The following is a 12500-nucleotide window of genomic DNA, read 5'->3' on the forward strand; positions in this document are numbered from 1 at the left end:
ACTGGCGTACTTTTAGTCTTTTACCGCCTTAAACCACATTATCCAGTGAATGAGCTTATTCTGGAATTTACATCAGTTAACGTGCATTTGGAAGAGAATTTATGAAAAAAATCATAGGAAATGCATCAATTTCTTTCGGCTGCACTTGATCTGTCAGCTGTCTTTGACACTGCATGTAGAGCACTCAACTTTGCTCACTAGACTCTTCAGTAGTTTTGGTGTCAAAGGGACTGCTCTCGTCTGGTTTCTGTCATTGAGAGTAGCAATTCCTCTCCAAGAAGCCTGGACCGAGGTGTGCCACAAGGGTCTGTGTTGGGGCCCTTGTTCTATTTGGGTTACACCATTCCGATTGGAAAGATTATTAAGCGCCGGGGCGTTTAAGACCAATTGAAGTGATGAATTGCAGATGGTTAAACTTAAGATGGAGCTGTAGGTGAGAGACATTTAACTTGCATGGTCCACAAGGGCTTGAAATTAAACCAAGAGAAATCTGAACTACCGGTACTTGTCTCTACCTCCAAGTTCCGTGCTGAGCCTGAATTGAATTGCATCATTATTGCTTATGAATGCATTAAGTCTGTTTCAAGTATATCTTGGAGTAGTTTTTGACAGTTATCTTTCACAAGAGGAACACATTTCTAAAATATGTAAATCGGCCCAGTTTTGTTAGCTCCAAACTGGACGCATATTTCACGGGTTCTCTACAGTCTACATGATTGGTTACCGATAAATCAGAGAATTATATTTCATATTATATTTCTTGTGTATAAAGGAGTAAAGGGTCAATCGCTTTCTTATATCCCAGAACTGCTTAATTACAGGACTTATTGTGGATCACTTAGCAGAATTATCTTGAGGTTGGTAAGACCAACACAAAATTGTATGGTGACCGGGCTTTCTCCATAGCAGGCTCAAAGCACTGGAATGAACTTCCCGTGAAGAGTCCTCGGCAAACGCAAGTGCCTTTAAGAGGGCTCTGAAGCCTACGAATTAGATAAGCTATATCTCTCTTTGGATCTTTTGTATATTTTGGATTTTTTTATAATTATTAGTACGTTAAAGGTCTTCTATTCAGAGTTTTATTTGTATATTAGTAGTATGGTCGGAATGGCTGCGTATTTGAACTTTGGTAAAGCGTAGCATAAACATTGTATATTTCTTAAATCTTATTATTTTGATATATCACAACAACAACAACTTTATTGAGCTAAATATGAAAGTGGATGGCTTACCCCGCAAATAGCTAGAAAAAGGCTAAGCGAGACGGGGCAAGCCAAATACAAGAACACACCTATTAAAAGACAATAAGGTTACACAACAACACTTAGTTTAACAAATTAACCATACTTATTACGAAAGGATGGATTATTGACTACCTATTAACTAATAATTAAAGGCCAGCAAGTTTTCTCGCAACTATATTACGCTAACTAATTAGAAACACAGTCTAATTGAAAATTGGCTATTTACAAAATCTGTAAGGTAATGAAGGTAACATAAGGTTACCTACCAACCTACCTACCTACCTACCTACCTATATATATATATATCAGTTGAACTCTTGTAGACGCTATTAAAATTATTGTATATACATGCATGTATTTTAATCTTGTTATATTTATATTAGGCATTGTTAAGCCCTTATTATTATTATTATTATTATTATTATTATTATTATTGTTATTATAAATTTTCAATTTACGACATTCATTATTCATAAGAGAATTTTTTTCTGGAATATGGCCAGCCTAACTCGACCCCAGCCTTTCCTACCTTTCGTAGACGGGTCATTGAGAAGACAAAGTTGGTCTTATTGTGAAGCATCTCTCATAAGACAATATGCTGGACCGAGACCCTCATAGTCTCACCCATGACTGTACTTTTCTCCATTAGCTGCAATTAAAAACTCAGCAACAGTTGTGCAGGGCTCCATATACACAGATCACCAGTACCACTTTCATATGGAAACACAGGTCAGAAACCTATTGTTTGTGGTGTTTTTGTACACTATAGATAAAAAAAATTAAAGATTGAGGGCAGTTTGCAAGGGAAAGAAACAGGACTAAATCCAAATTCACACCTCTTTCTCTTCACCCTCGACAAAAAAAAAAGTTATTAAAATCAATGTTCCTCATTCAAGACTTAAGATTTCCCCAGCGCCTTTGGAATTGGTGAAGTTCCTCAATTCAGTAAATTCAATTGTTAGTTGTTCGCAAATGAAAGCTTTATTACCGATTGGAAATGTGTGCAACAGCTACTGGTAAAAAAAAAGGGGGGGGGGGGGTTTTCAAGAGTGAAGAGCAGAAAAGTTTATTGATAAAATTGTTAAATGAGCTCGGTTAGGAGTTTACTCTAACCCACAGAAGGTTTAACTGGGATTTTATCATCGGGTGCCTTGGCGGGAAGCATTTTCCCCTTCTGCCGCCTCAGTAAACAAATGCATTCTCTTACTTATAAATGCCAGTTGAACAGGTCTTTCGCTGGATAAAAGGACAATTGAATTTTAACATGATTCCTGTGCATATACATTAGTATTATTTTCCATTTAGTTCTGAGCTCTGGCTGTTCTTATGCCGACATACATCTTAAGGCAGCGAGTCATAGCAAATGGTCAAGGGTTCACTGGGGTCGTTCTCCTGGTACTTAGAAAAACGTTTCTAAAAATCCTGGCCGTTAGTAATAACAGAGTTTTCTGTAGCAGTGCAATTCCAATCTTAACCCCCAGTTTTTCAATCCATGTTGTTGACACAAAGGTGCTAGCTGCAAACTGAGGTGACACCGTCAATGTTCAAGCATTCTTCTTTGTGTTCTAGTAGTTACAAGTGACATGGTCTTCCACAAGTGATTAATATCATCATTATTATTGTTAGAATTACCTCATCATTTAAACCCAACCCCCTGCCAACCCAGGATTAGTTTGTTTTTGTTTAATTGAGGCTTTTAGAACTTTATGCTATGCCAGCATTTTGCATGACAGGTTACAATGTGTGTTCCTGAAGATGATGGCATTACTGTCCACTGTCCAACTCAGTGCATTGATGATACACAGGCAGCTGTTGCTCAAGTTCTTAACTTTCCTGTTCAAAGGTTAGTCACTGATTTGCATTAACCAAGGATTTTTTTATATTTTACTGCACATGGTAAGTGTTGAAATAATTGACGTCGAGTTTTTTATAAAGACGCTTTAGTTTTGAAGAGTGCCAGGTATTGTTGCCCTCTAACAAGTAGCGAGAGCTGTCACCTCATTCACGTCAATAGCTACTTAATTACTGGGTTGCCATATATGGCAATCCAGGCAGAACATGAAAATTTCTCAGTTTTATTTTTTTCCGTATCGGAAAATGGAAAAGTTGCGCAATAGGTCTTTCCGTCACTCCCGTGTTAAGTATCGCCTTTGTTCCTAGAGACTTCTCCGCGTATCTTTAGAAGATTTCAGGAGATAGAAGAAAGGCGTAGATTTTATCTGGTAGACATAGTAAAATATTTAATTAACCTGCAATATGGCATCGAAATCATTGTAGCGCGAAGGGCGTTTTAGTGAATCTTTAAACAAAATATACCCTTATGGAGCTCAAAAATTGAACGTCAGTTGGATAAACAAGACCGGCGGTGAAAAGTTAAACATCTGGAATCTTAAAAAGCGACGAGTAATGGACTTCGACAACAATTGCATCTTTCACCCGTCGAGCCGTATCAAAGTGAGTTGTATTTCTAATATTTTACTAACTGTAGTGTCATGTACAACACTGAAACCAAATGAAAAATTCTCTGGTAACTTTTTTTCTGGTTGGATATGGGTTTAACAAACTCAGAGAAGGAATGGAACAGCTTGAGTGGATCTGTGATCTCTGTTGTCTGGCTATTAATTTGTACTCAACTCTGCGCAGTCTTCAGGTGAAGACAATTGGAAATTAGATTAATTGTTGTTACTCAAGAATTATTTGACTGAAAGTTTGCTGTCCATTTTTTGCATCATTTTTCAAGGAAAAGGTCCTTCAGTAAATGCTTTGATCCTGAAAACTGGTGGGAAATTTATTTAGTTGCGTATAGTTTTTGACAAAGATTGTCACAGCTTGTTTGCACGCACGCAATACAATGATTCTTTAAGAGTTTTTTTCTTCCTCCTAAAAGCAATTATGTTGTTTATTTCAATAAAATTTTTGGCTGTAAAGGGTTTTTGTTAGATTTTTCCGTCTTTTTTTTTTCGGTCTTGTGGATTGATCGTGTTCGAAATGACTCAGGCTTAACTAATTTGCATAGGTGGGTGGATATTTGATTGCTAGTTGTTTTCAATGAGATGACAAGAGCTTTTAGCCACTCTGTATTTCAAGTGTTCTTTCGATTGGACTGAGAGATTTAGCCCATGAAATGTGAAAAAAAAAAAAGAGTTCCTGTCCAGAATTTACATTTTTCTCAGGAGAAGAGAAACTACAGTTGTTGAATGGAAGCTGCCCTCGATAGTTAGTTTCGTACATTTAGGGTTTTTACTTCGGTTAACACTGCTGTTAGTTTTGTTTTTCACACGCCCAATAATGTATAGCTTTCGTGAAATAAATTTCTAATTTTGTAGTGCTTAGGCCCGTTTTCAACGTCGCATTTCACATGTTCCGAATCTAATGCATATGAGAAAAATCTATTGTTTTCGCTCATTTGCGTGGGATTCGGCACATGTGAAATGTCACGTTTAAAACAGGCCTTAGGTCTATCGTTTCCTGCATGTTGTACTCAAATAATTCGTTGTTTTCCTTTAAAAGTAACTTTATTATGTCTAGCCTTCACCGAACAACCCACTCCTTTTTATCATCTGGAAGACAAAAGATCATCTATAACGAATCAAAATTTAAGGAATCATTGACAACTCGGAGCTTACGTAAGTCCAGAATTTTCCAGTTTTGTGTAGAATAATATTTTTATTTCATCGTTTGGTTAAAGTGCCTTTTATTTGTTTTTTATTTGATTTCCCTTTATCACGTTATTAGCCTTAGATCACAGTGTAGAATGTTATTTTGGTAGTGTTTTGTTCATAATATTGTATGTTCAAGCTAGTTCGAACCACATAAGAAGACGTGAGAATACACAAGAACACTCAACCACACAGCATAAGGAATTCACGTTCGTAAACTTCTAGTTCCTGTTTTGAATCGAAGAGTTCAAGTTTTTTCTTGCTACAGCAAGTTCCAGGAAGTTCCAAAATAAACTGCTTGTACTAGAAATATAACTCTACCTCTTTGCCTACAAACACATCCATATGCTATACAGTGCCTTTCCACACTTAGGCCAGACAAAATTAATCTCAAATTACTCGGAAAAAAAAAGCGAAGAAAACAGTCGAGAATCAAGAAATCACACAGTCCTTCGATAAGAGACTATTGTTTTGACCCGAAAGCCTCTTTTCACCCCTTCTGAAACCATAGGCGGCCCAAGCTCACTTTACGCGCGAGACGTGACTGTCAAAGCGTCAGGTCAGCGGCAACACTGTTCTAGACAGTTTTTTGTTTTGTTTTTTGAGTTAGTTTCGCGACAAAAGAGAAAAGAAGTGAAAAGTTATCAATGAATGAACGAAATAAAGTAAGTTAACTCACCTTGTTTATTTTGTTTTGTCTATTCGAGGTATTTAAAACTGTTTTAGGACGTTGGTGTTTGAGAGGCTGTCCTAATCTTCCTAAGACGAAGTCAAGGCTGGGCACAGCGATTCACGGAGAATTGTACTCGAAAGCCTTTTTCTCGCTGAAAAGCGAGTTCCCTGCGCAGTTTTTCCTTCCAACGAAAAGAGCATAGTCAACCTCGTTCCCAGGGTCTCTGGATCGAGAGGGAAAGAGACCCACTGAGGTACAGTCTTCGTTATATTTTGACCTACAACTAGGCGAAAGCGTAATCGTTTGACAAGGCATTTTTTTCAATAAATAATTAAAGGTCAACACACCTGATGCTATATTCCCACAAAAGCGGTCAAGCTAAAAGAAGGGCTTTTGTGGCCAATAAAACCTTCAATGTTGAGCGGCGATTGAAGTTCCCAAAATAGAATATTTCGTTTGTAGCTAAAGTTGCTTCTACAGAACATACACTATCATAAAAAATACACCACACACTACGTTTGCTTAAAAAATGTCTCTTTTATTTTACCGACGCCAAATATATACTTCACAATTTGTGTTATAAATTAAACGCTAAAGCCTGGTGTGAAGTTTCACAAAATATAACAGCGACAATTTAGACTAAGTTGTTGAATTACATATAAATAAGTCAAAACTGCCTACTCACTGTACGAGCTTGCGACTGAGGAATCGCTTTGTTTAACATTCGAAAGAAAAAAGAAAATCAAAGAACAAAATAAAATACCTGCACATTCAGATTGAGGTCGATAGGTGACATAAACATATGACACTGACTGATCGAAAGCCGAACATGTTTGCTTCCCATGGATAAACACTTGATGGGCGATCAGTATCCATTATATGATAAAAGGTGTTTATAAAAAACGTTGAAACTGATTTAGATGAAAAATTATTAAAAACTGAATTTTCGACTGCAACTGCGGTCCTCATCAGAGTGACTAAAATATGCTGTTCAAGAGTAATATGCTAAAACTAAAATAAGAAGTTACTTATCCCCTAGGGCTTCAATAATGTCTTATAGACAGAGGGGAATGGCTTCCGCTCGTTCACCGCATTTTTGTCTATTGTGGAGTGCCATGATTCCAAAAAGATTCTTTTGTGCCATTTATTGACATTCTTTTCTAGAATTTCCACATAGCCAGCATATTTTAGTCACTCTGATGAAGACCGCAGTTGCAGTCGAAATTCAGTTTTTAATAATTTTTTTATCTAGATCAGTTTCAACGTTTTTTACAAACACCTTTTATCATGGATAAACATTTCGCTTGTTTTCTTTCACGAAAAAACTTTTTTTTTTCTTTAAAGGTGTCGCAGACTATTAGTATCCTTCGTTATCATTCAATTGGACTGCTCACTTTTTAGTTTGAATACGGACCTTCTGACGGGCATACAAAAATTCGAAGGACGTGAGTATATTTTCGGTTGCGTCCGATCGATTTGACAACAACTTTTTGCCTTTCACGTGGAATTCCATGTGTAGTACATTCAATACCTTGCCGTGAAACGTTTTGCCAATGGTTGTCTGGCCACAAAATCAAATGCGTTGTGATTCCTTTCCCGAAAGGTTGACAAGACCTATACTGCCACCCCTCCCCAAACACACATTTAAAAGTTCTTCCAGATTTTTTACCACTTACCCGTACGGTACACAGTCGGATCTGGTCCTTGGAAAAAATAACCCTTTCCCCACAGTCCATATATCTTTTCACGGACAGGATCGACTGTGTAATGGAGGGGCGAGTGGCACTTTCATGCGGGCAAGATCCCTAATTTCATTCCCGTAGCCTAAAAGACAAGGGAAAAGTGTCTGGACTAGAAATGTGAAGGAAATCTTTCTCATTCGAGCCGAAGGGATGATGCTTTCAGCAAGCTGATCAGACGGAGGCACACAGACTGTGCTCCTTTCGTTGGAAGGAAAAATTGCGCAAGGAACTCGCTGTTTAGCGAGAACGAGGCTTTCGACTAAATTTCTCCGTGAATCGCTGTGTCCAGCCTTAGGTTTGACTTAGGAAGATTACGACAGCCTCTCAAACAACAACATCTCAAAACAGTTCAAAAAAGCTCGAAAAGACAAAACAAAATAAACAAGGTGGGTTAACTTACTTTATTTAAACGATGAAATGATATATGAAATGAATCATGTATTGAACTGCGGATATAAATCAAGTGAAGCTATGATCCTCGCAGTTATGAACGCGATTTATAGCAGCTGCGTAGAGAAGCCTGAGAAATTCAGGAGTTCATCGAGGTTTGAACCCGTGACCTCGCGATACCGGTGCGCAGTTCAATGTATGATTCATTTCATGTATCACTTCATCGTTGATTCATTCCTCACGGGAACATTACAACCATTAAATGACTAGCTCCCAACGTCAGTGGCTTCATAGCTCAGTTGCTTATAGCGTGGCACCGGTATCGCGAGTCTCTTTGTCTCCCGCTCCAGACACCCTCGGAAGGAGGTTGACTATGCTCTTTTCGTTGGAAGGAAAAACTTCGCAGGGAACTTGCTTTTCAGGGAGAAAAATGCTTTTGAGTACATTTCTCCGTGCATCGCTGAGTCCAGCCTTGACTTCATCTTGGGAAGATTACTGCAGCCTCTCAAATAACAACGTCCCAAAGCAGTTTTAAAAACCTCGAATAGAAAAAAGAAAACGAGTAAGGTGAGTCAACTTACTTCATTTCCTACATTTTTTCATAACTTTTCGCTTCTCTGCTCCTTTGTCGTGAAACGTCCTCAAAAAAAGAATGTCCAGAACAGTGTTGTCGCTGACGGGACTCTTTGACAGTCATGTCTCGCGCGTAACGCGAGCTTTGGCCTCCTATGCTGAAGTTCATACCGCTGAGACGTGGGCTTAACTACAATACCGGTAATAGCTATTTCAAACTTTAGTCTGATTGGCCACTACACCTCAGTGTGTAAATAGGTTGTCCTGAAGTCAAAATAGATACGTTTCGTTTCGAGAAAACGAATTAAAACTCAGTAGTGTTTCGTTCTCGGACTGAGCATATCTGGGGATGATGAGAAATATGCTGCATTAGAGCTCGATACCCTGGCCTGCTTCTTCCATTGTAGAAGTTACTACGAGTACCTATTGAATTTCTAGGCTTTTTCCTTTGTTATTTTCGGATTGGCCCAGCCAGCATTACTCCTGGGAAATCCAATTTCCGCGCCTTCAATACCGTCCAACTCAGTGCCCTCTGTTTTTGTTTAACATGTACCACAGGCAACCCAGTTTACGCTCATGTAGCTTCTAGTTTAGATTTGGTTTGATCTTCTGCTCCACTTTGCTTCTCTGAGATGTTTGTCATCAGGTACTTCCATTCATTTCCAATGCAGCTCTATGGTACTTTGCGTAAACTTTGCATCAGCTTTACTTCGTGTTCCAAGGTGTCGTCTTAAGCTTAAGAACTTCATATATTGCTGTTTGGTTTTGGTTCTGGTTGAGGCCATGGTGAGAGGGTTACTTTGTGACACCTACCCCATTTAACACGAATGTCATTACGTATGTAGCTGATTAGGTAATGACAACCCTTGATACTTAACTCACATTTGTGATCGTATGTGAAGTTCTATCAAACCCTGAATTCGCCAGTTTAGCATTAATTTGCTTCATTATATAGACAGGCCTGTTTTACTAGAGCATACCGAGACCCGAGTGGCGTATATTCCATCCTCGCTAGTGAGGATATTGATGAATTCATTTCCCCCTATTGCATGGTTTGTGCAAACAGTCAGTGAAAAATGACGAGCTATAGATTCGTGAAGTTCTCTGAAATTGACGTAAACTCCTTCTCTAATGAACAAGAAAATGCTAATACGAAGAACAAAAACTTCCTACGACATAAAAGTATTCAAGGAGTTCCTTCCAAGTGAAGAAACACTGAAGAAATTCCAGCTGCCGAGCTGTAAGAATTCGCGCTAAAGTTTGTGCTTGGTGTTTTTTGCTCTATATAATAAAAAGAAAATCACGTGGTTGCTTGAAGATATGAATTTTATTTCATCATGTTAAAAAAAAAGTAATATCCTCTGTCTTAACCTGCTATACATATTCTTCTGTACTTTGTCAGTGTGAATATGAGTGTGAAGCGATGTGGAGGAGCATATGGTGCCAGATTTAGTCGCCCCAGTCTGATTGCTGGAGCATGTGCCTTGGCTACTTTTGTTACAAAAAGGTCAGAAGTAAACAAACTTTATTGTTTTTTTTTTCCATTTCTACCTTAATGTGCTAAACAATTTTACGTCCTCAGTTTTATGTCCTTTGATACGATCTTGCTTCGCAAAGTAGTAGTAGTCGCTGTAGATTAGTTTTTGTCTTAAGTGACAAATTCGACTGTTGAGGAATAAGATTGTAAAGCATGATTAAGCGGTAGATGTAATTTTATCGTTTGTTCTATACAAGGTCAATGGTATCTACCCCCCAGTTACAGGATCTAAATAGTGCGTCTTCTAAAATAATAGTATCAGGGCTGACGACCTAAAAAGAAAGAAGTAAAAGTGAGTTATTGAGACTGTATTGGCAGTTCTTTTGAATACTTGGAAGACTTCATGTTACTGTATGATCTTAAGGAGATTTGACGGCTTATAATTTACTCCTAAAGACAAAAATCCGAGGGGCTGGGGGCTATACCCCACTTTTTTCCTATTGTGTTGTTTTCTTCTAAACCTCTTCCCCCCTCCCCTCAGACTTCCGTGTTCCCTAACAACCCCTCCCCCCCCCCCGCCACTTTCAAACGTACTCCGTGGTCCCCGCTGAAGATGATAATTTCCACCGTGTATCATACTGAAAGTCCAATGACTCTACTGCATCAGCGATCGTAGCCTGCACCGACCAATCACATGACGTTGAAATAATAGGATTTTTGTGTTAAGGAGTAAAGTATAAGCTGTCAAATCTCCTTAAGATAGTATAGTAACGTGAAGTCTTCCATGTATTCTACTGATTTTCCTGAAATAAAAGAACCGCCAAAACAGTCTCAATAACTCATTTTCACTCTCTTTTTACGCTTTGTCCGCAATAGAACTCAGATCATCACCTCTTTCGGCGCTGCTTTGAGTTTTCTGACTTTAGTAAGACTTGATCAAACACCAGGGACCATTTAGAAAAAAATTGTAAAAGCCGGAACGAAGTTGATGTTTACTTGATTAAAAGGGAGGAGAAAAATTTAAATTACGATGTGGAGGCAATCCTTGTAGAAACAAAATGTAAAACCCACGCAGACACTGACTTTGTTTTCTTCTTAAGGCCAGTGCGTATGCGGTTGAATTTGAACACTAACATGGAGATGATTGGAGGAAGAGAACCATACAAAGCAACATATAAGGTATGGAGAGGAGCTAAGGATAGAAAAATCAAATAACATATCCGGTAACTAAGAATAAATGTACATTACACTGTAAAGGACAGGTCGTTCACTCATCCGTAATGATTTTCCGATGAAGTAACCGAAACACTGCATTGGTCACAATCTCCTCGATATAAATGTTATGTAGATTTGGCGTTACGCTGTTATACGTTTGAGAACGTTAGTTAGATGTGCTAAATTCCTCACACATATTGTTTTGTAAGGTTGGTGTCACCAGTGAAGGGAAACTCAATGGAATTGATTTGAGTTTTTATTGCGATTGTGGTTCGAGTCCCAATGAGGTTGATGTGTCTGTTGCCCAAGTTTATGCAGACAATGGTACGTATGCTCGTCATTTCCTATGATAGTTGCCTTGCCATAGTTGTACCTAGTCCCCTGAACACCAAAATGTTCTCAATATGACTAAGAGAGCGACCTGTTTTACACAAAGATTTTAGCTACTTCAGTGAAGTCTTCTTACTATTCATTATTATCTCAGTAGTACAGTAAGGACTGTTTTAAAACGACAATTTGCTTAAGCACCTTGCTAAAAGTTTTAAAGTACTGGTTAGTAACCTTTTTGAGAAGACAAAGGAAGTACACACTGTTCGTAAAGAGAAAGAGATGTAAGTTCTTTGTGAAATGGTCATTGCTATCGCAAAATATAAAGCCTTTAATTTTAATATTTACTGTATAAATCTGTTCAAACGGGAAATGAGCTCTCTGAAAGCCTAAGATATGAGGCCGCGTGGAAAAAAACCAAAAATGCTGTCTTTAGCCCAGAAATGCATTTCTTACTTCAATTGTTGTTGTTGTTGTTTTTTTATTTGACATGTATAGCATTAGTCGAAGTAAAGTTTTAGCTGATTTTGTCTTCTCTTGGTTCTAGCATATTTCTGCCCTAACTGGAAAATTGTTCCATACGCTACAAAAACTAATACGGCATCAAGCACGTGGTGTCGAGCACCAGGTAGTATCTAGAATCTATCAGTTTGTTGGCAAGGTTGGCTTGGTAACAGCAAATCGCTTTCCCTATTAAATTGTTTATTAAAAAGTAACAGTTGTAGAATTATTCTCGATGCATACTACTTATTACTGGAATGAATATCTCCTGCGAGTCATGCCTTTTGTAATGTTTGAATGAATAGCCCTTTTCATGGTTAGTTTTTCTCATTTGCATTACATTGTAATCTAGCATGTATGTGAGGCAATTTGGGGCTATTTTGTAGTTTTAACCCGAAATTGCCTCGTATCCACGTTAGATTACATTGTAATGCAAATGAAAAAACTAACCGTGAAAAACGAATCATCCAAAACTATCTGCCGAATAAGCCGGCCCAGTTATGAAGCTCTTATGAAGAAGCCTTACCAAGCCTTGTGTCAGACATGAGTAAAACGGTGTTAACTCGGCAATGCTCAATGAAAATAAATGATTAGGTTGCATCCAAACCAGGTGAAGCGTACCCCTTACGACTGGCTCGATTTATACAGAGACGAATCATCCACCCAGGCAGATCATCCGTCAAGACGAATCATCTGTCT

General features: G+C 38.3%; 1 protein-coding gene across 1 annotated transcript in view; it reads left to right on the forward strand.

Annotated features, from left to right (window-relative positions):
• Positions 1 to 12500, forward strand: part of LOC138019103 (xanthine dehydrogenase/oxidase-like) — a 125308-nt gene that overhangs the window by 80609 nt on the left and 32199 nt on the right. Inside the window, exons 24-29 of the mRNA XM_068865775.1 lie at positions 1894 to 1973; positions 2978 to 3087; positions 9684 to 9788; positions 10859 to 10937; positions 11183 to 11297; positions 11848 to 11928. Coding sequence (XP_068721876.1) covers positions 1894 to 1973; positions 2978 to 3087; positions 9684 to 9788; positions 10859 to 10937; positions 11183 to 11297; positions 11848 to 11928 — 570 coding nt within the window. The remainder of the gene's footprint in view (positions 1 to 1893; positions 1974 to 2977; positions 3088 to 9683; positions 9789 to 10858; positions 10938 to 11182; positions 11298 to 11847; positions 11929 to 12500) is intronic.

Source organism: Montipora capricornis, chromosome 10 (genome assembly GCF_036669925.1).
Source record: "Montipora capricornis isolate CH-2021 chromosome 10, ASM3666992v2, whole genome shotgun sequence".
Lineage (NCBI taxonomy): Eukaryota > Metazoa > Cnidaria > Anthozoa > Scleractinia > Acroporidae > Montipora > Montipora capricornis.